Here is a 6,000-nt window from a genome sequence, read left to right as displayed (position 1 = left end):
ACCTGAGCTCTTCCATACTCGGATCTCTCCCCTCCTCCCTCTAAGAAGAGGACACCTATCGGCTAATCTGCACGTTTGGGACTGGTGTCTCCGCATGAAAGCCTCACTACTCAAATCTGACCGGAGACTTGGGGGTGGGATGAAGAAAGTGGAGAGATCAGGGAATGATTCCCATCTTTAATTTTCCGAAGCTCCTTTCCTAGGATTGAGTATCCGGAGTCAGGGCAATTTGGGTGTGCTTGTGTGTGTGTGTGCTGCTTTAAGTGAGTTAGTATGTTTACATGTGTAACAACTGTTTGTGTAATTGTGTGCCTATTGCCAAAATGTATGCACCCATCTGTGCCTGTGCAAGTGTGCTCGAGTGCGTGCAACGCCAGCGCTGTCAGGCCGCTGGGTGGGGGTGAGGGGGTTGGGGGTGTGGTGAGGGGAGTGGGGGCGAGGGCGAGGGCCCGCCCCGGGAGCCAACCCCTTGGTGCCTCGGTCTTAGCAATGGGACGTGTTCTCCTTTAAGAGTTAAGAAACTTGAAACCTTGTTTGCGCAACAATCGGCGGCGCAGCAGAGAGCCGCCAAAGTGTCTAGACTGGCATATGATGGGAGGCAGCCAATGACTCCGCGGCTCTCCTCCGGGGGCCCAGAGTGTGTGTTTGAGAAGAACAAAAAAGAGAGAGAGAGAAGGGGGGAGAGACAGAGAAAAGCGAAAAGGAAGAAACGCAGAGCGCTGTTTAATCAGACCTCGGAGGGACCACGGGACGAAGCGGAGTCACTTTTTTGGGGGGGTTGCTGCTTCTGCAGCGTCTGTGTGGAGCGCGGAACGGGCAGCGACCTCTGCCTCGGTGGATTGCATTTTTAATTAAGGATTTCCAGCGGCTCTTTGGGATATTTACAATTTCCACTCATGTGTTGAAACCAGCGTTAAAGGGAAACTCCTCCAAGTGCATCCAAAGTCTGGGACCTGATACGGAGTTGGCCTTTTCCTGCATATAAATTCAGGGTTTGGGGTTTTGTTTGTGTGCGTTATTTGTATTTAATTTTTCGTTATTTTTTTTCTTCTGGGGGGAGGGAGGTGAGTGATTTCCCTCTCGATCTGCCTTTTAGACCTAGCAAATCTCTTGCTTTAAAAAGCATTTTGCTTTTTAAAAGAAAGGGTCTTAAATATTTCGCGGTGTGTGAATGTATGTGTGCGTGCATTTTTTGCTCTCGTACCCACCACGCAACTTTTAAAGAATTGGTGGTCGATGCAGGATATTTTTCATTGGGCATTTCCTGCAGCCCCCTTTAACCGCAGGGGCCGGAGCTTAGCAGCGAGAGCGACTTTATAGCCGGGGTCAATGTAGCACCCCTCACTCCCCTACCCCCTTGGCCACTTGCTGTTGCTTTCTCTCAAAAGTTTTCCTTCTTACTCCCTCCCCCCAAACCCATCCCCACCCATCCCCTGGTCACCCCACCCCCGGAGAGCTCCCTCATGTTGCAGCTCTGTTGCGATCTATCGGCGACAGGCTGTGCAGAGTTTGCACGGCGCAGCGTGGTGGAGCTTCATGTGGGACTGCGCCTCGTACAGTCCCCGCCGCGCTGAGGGTACGGACCCCCAGTAACTGGAGACCTCCTCCTCCCCCCCACCCCTGGCGCCAAAGGATATCGTATGTTCAGGTCCAAACGCTCGGGGCTGGTGCGGCGACTTTGGAGAAGTCGAGTGGTCCCCGACCTGGAGGAAGGAGGAGGCGGCGGCGGCGGAGGAGACGAGGATGGGAGCTCCGGGAGCCGCGCTGAGCCGGCCCCGAGGGGAGGAGAAAGGGGAGGCTGCAGCCGCTCCGAAATCCGCCCGGTAACGTCGCGGCGGCCCCGGGAGGCAACTGGGCAGCGAGGCGCCCAGGGCGCAGGGAGGCGCCGGCGCGCGGGGGGCCCCCTGAGGCCCATGTCGGAACCAGGGGCCGGCACTGGGGCCGGGGGCTCCACGTTGGAGGTGACCGAGCAGGGAGGCCCTGGATGGCTGCCGGAAAGCGACTGCGAGACCGTGACCTGCTGCCTCTTTTCCGAGCGGGACGTGGTTGGCACGCCCCGGGACGCCGGCGACCCTCTTGCCGGGGTGCCTCTGGAGCACGGGGCTGGCGGTGGAAGGAGTCGGGAAGCCCGTTCTCGGCTGCTGCTTTTGGAGCAGGAGCTCAAAACGGTCACCTACTCGTTGCTGAAGCGGCTGAAGGAACGCGCTCTGGACACGCTGCTGGAGGCGGTGGAGTCCCGCGGTGGGGTGCCTGGCGGCTGCGTCCTAGTGCCGCGCACAGACCTCAGGCTGGGCGGCCAGCCCGCCCCGCCCCAGCTCCTCCTGGGTAGACTCTTCCGCTGGCCCGACCTGCAGCACGCCGTCGAGCTCAAGCCCCTGTGTGGTTGCCATAGCTTCAACGCCATCGACAGCCCCACGGTGTGTTGCAACCCTTACCACTTCAGCAGGCTCTGCGGGCCAGGTGAGAGGAATTGGGGCGGGGGACGGGCGAGGACGGACCTAGGGTTATCCCTTTGAGGCACAGAAATAACTGAGTTTGGGGGCTGGTATGGGAAGGTGCTAGAGAAGGCCGGACCCATGGAGTTGATTGAGAGGACTGAGAAAACGTAAGGACCTTGGGGAATCTCCTTACTCCCCTTTAGTGACCAGGTGTGTAATAGCAGGGTCCACGAAAGAAAAAAAAAAGGATCCTTTTAATCCAGTTGGGTTTTCTTTGATGTTGACTGTAAGTGGGGCTACTCTGGCTCAGTGTACACAGTTTGCATACCTGCACCTAGCTAGCTTACCTGAGCTTAGAGTGAGGAGGTGTATCTGCAGACCATTCTTGGTCTTTGGTGTTGAGGCTAAAATGAATCGAAATGAGCTTTTCAGTCATTTTAGCCCACTTTTGCAGCCTCACTTTCCAGGAGAATTTCTACCCGGCAAATATGGACCTCCTTTAGGAAAGGGGACTGTTGTGTCATATTAATGATCTCTCTTCTACTCTCATCTTGCTGACAGCGATGATGAATGTGAATGTGAATGTGAATGTGGAAATAGGCAGTGGAAAAACAGGCTAAGAGGGGGAGAAGACTATAATGAATGACCAAACTGGAGAATCAGCCTGAGTAATAATAGTTTACATTTATGTAGTCCAACCATGCTTTCCTCACGCCTACTTTATGAGGAAGGGAGAATTATTCTCATTTTACAGATAAGGACACTGAGTCTGAGAGGCATAATTTGCCCAAGATCATACAGCACTGAAATAAAGCTTTGGAGCTATGTCTCTTAATGATGGGCTTATTGCAAATTCATTGCTCTTTCCATTGCCCAGTTGTATGGTTCTGCATTTGTCTCTGTGTGTTTGTCCGTTCCTGTGTCCACACACACTTATTTGGTGTCATTCTCTTGGGTGCATCACCCCAGTGCACCATGCTTGTGCATTTGTATCCTGTAACATTCTTCCTTCTACAATGATCAAAAAAACATTTAAGGGGGCAGCTGGGTAGCTTAGTGGATTGAGAACCAGGCCTAGAGACGGGAGGTCCTAGGTTCAAATCTGGCCTCAGACACTTCCCAGCTGTGTGATCCTGGGCAAGTCACTTGACCCCCATTGTCTACCCTTTCCACTCTTCTGCCTTGGAGCCAATACATAATATTGACTCCAAGACTGAAGGTAAGGGTTAAAACAAAACAAAACAAAACATTTAAGCAGTGGCCCATTATGCTTGTTTATACATAGTATTCACCTTGGTCCTCAGTAGCCTTTTCAAAACTGTTACTTCAAAACAAAAGGCTTTTTCTCAACTGACCCTTCTGGGTTCTGGTTTCCTGTTTGGAAAACCTGAATGTGTATCTAAGATGGAGAGTTGAATATTTTGTTATTAAACTTTTAATTCTCTTTGCCCCCCCCCCCTCATTCCCTGTGACACCATTCCTTTTCTTTATATCCTTCCAGCAGGTTTTCCAGAAAGCTTGGGATGGTTTAGCCCAAGCTTTCCCTGCCTTCCTATCACTGGCTATAGTAATCTGTGCTTTTTCTCCCCCACCCCTGCAAAAAAAATCAGGAACCATCTAACTTGTGCTTTTCTACTAATAATTAGACCATGCTGGCCCACAACTCAGGTGAGGACGAGGTAGGAAACAGAAAAGAAAATCATTAAGCCAACCTTACTATTTGCTTATCATTTCTCCCATCCTTTATTCTCCATACTGCCCTTCATTGACTAATTTAATTCCTAGAGTTTTTAAGAGTTTAATTTTTTTCCCCCTTTGGTGGTGGTGGTCAGCAGGGCACACTTTTAATGGTCTTTGATTTAGAACTGCCAAAAATAGGAATCCTTATACTCCCCCCCCTTAAAATTCCTTTCTTTCTCTCAAAATCAATGAGTAAGATCATTTCATTTGACCACTTCATATTACTGATGAGGAAATTGAGGGCTCAAGAGCTTAAATGATTTGATTAGTCATATGCCCAGAGTTCTACAACCAAAACCAGAATCCAAATCTCTTGTCTCCCAGTTCAGAGATCTGGCCCAGCTTCATTCATTATGGGAAAGGGCTTTGGCATTTCAAATCATCTTATATTTCAGGATGCAGGTTTCATTTCAGTATTTGGGGAAGACCAGTGGAAATGAGAGAGAGGAAGGTTGTTTCTGTGGCATCTTCATATATCTCATTGATGGGGGCAGTGTGGGAAGTGGTTAGCCCAGCTTTGGCCTTTATGGGGATTGATCCTTCTGGGTGAGGAAAAAGGAGAGGAGGGAATGTGATGTGAGAGGTGGTAAGTGACTTTGAACATCCTGCTTTAAATACTGCTTTTCTTACTGTCTCTGGCTAAAGTCACCCCAGGCTTTACTCCTGTGTTCTCAGAAACACATAGTTTGTTGTTTCTTTGTTGATTGTTGAATTCAGATGCCCCTGGCCCACTTTGAACCAACAACTTCCCCTGGAAGTGTGGTTCTCCCCCCACTCCCCACCCTTTGATTCTTGGTTGTTTCCCATCCAAGTCTTTGAAACGGATGATCCCATCTTTGGCTCTCTGGTTAATGTCCTGCCCCTGACAATTTTCTAGAAGGACAGAATGTTTGAGCCAGAAGGAACCTTAGAGACCATTTTGTTTAACTAGTTTTTACATATAAAGGAACTGAGGCCTAGAAAAGGTACAGAACTTGCCCAGAGCCACCTAACTCATTAATACTGGCATGGGCTTCTAGGAGCTTGCTTTCTTTTCCAGTCACCTGGGCACAGGAAGTCTTTGAATTTGCCTTCATTCAGGGCTGACTCCTTGCCAGACTTTTACCCTTTCTTCAAGTTGTTTTCATTCAGTAGTTTTAGTTGTATTTGACTCTTGCTGTGACCCCATTTATGGTTTTCTTGGCAATGATACTAGAATGGTTTGCCATTTCATTGTCCAGCTTATTTTACAGATGGGGAAACTGAGGTAACTAGGGTTAAATGACTTGTCTAAGGTCACCCAGCTAGTTATGGTCTTCCTAACTCTGAGGCTTAGGCTTTAACAACTTTGCACCACCTAGCTGCCCCTTTCTTTGAATCAATAATAATAACAACAAGCTATTTGTTTAGCACCTTCTATGCGTAAGGCATTGTTCTTTGAGGGATATAAAAAAGTATAAGCCAGAATTCTTATTCTCAAGGATCTTACAATGAAGAGTTGGGGGAGATAGGATATATGTGAAAGACATAAATATAAATTTTAATAAGTCAGGACAGCTCTGTATGCAGTAAGTGCAAAAGTAAGGAATACAAACTGCAAATACTATAGTATAGAAATTAAGACATTGCTGGAGACAACTCTGGTGCCGGGCTGGTCAGGGAAGGCTTCTTGGAGGAGGTAGGACTTAGCCTGACCTCAAAAGAGGAGGTTTTCCAAATGATGGCTATATCCAGTAAAGGTGTAGTAGTTGGAGCAGTTACAGAATTAATACTACTACTAACAGCAGCCAGCCTTTATGTAGCAATTAAAGGTTTTGCAAAGCACTTCTCACATCTCATTTGA

At 48.9% G+C, this 6,000-nt stretch overlaps 1 protein-coding gene across 1 annotated transcript in view; it reads left to right on the top strand.

Moving 5' to 3' along the window:
- Positions 1-514: 514 nt before the first annotated feature.
- The window catches only part of SMAD6 (SMAD family member 6), a 117,110-nt gene continuing 111,624 nt past the window's right edge, over positions 515-6,000 (top strand). Inside the window, exon 1 of the mRNA XM_044665335.1 lies at positions 515-2,460. Coding sequence (XP_044521270.1) covers positions 1,641-2,460 — 820 coding nt within the window. The 5' untranslated portion in view covers positions 515-1,640. The remainder of the gene's footprint in view (positions 2,461-6,000) is intronic.

Source organism: Gracilinanus agilis, chromosome 2 (assembly GCF_016433145.1).
Source record: "Gracilinanus agilis isolate LMUSP501 chromosome 2, AgileGrace, whole genome shotgun sequence".
NCBI lineage: Eukaryota > Metazoa > Chordata > Mammalia > Didelphimorphia > Didelphidae > Gracilinanus > Gracilinanus agilis.
This window is presented reverse-complemented; position numbering and strand designations above follow the sequence as displayed.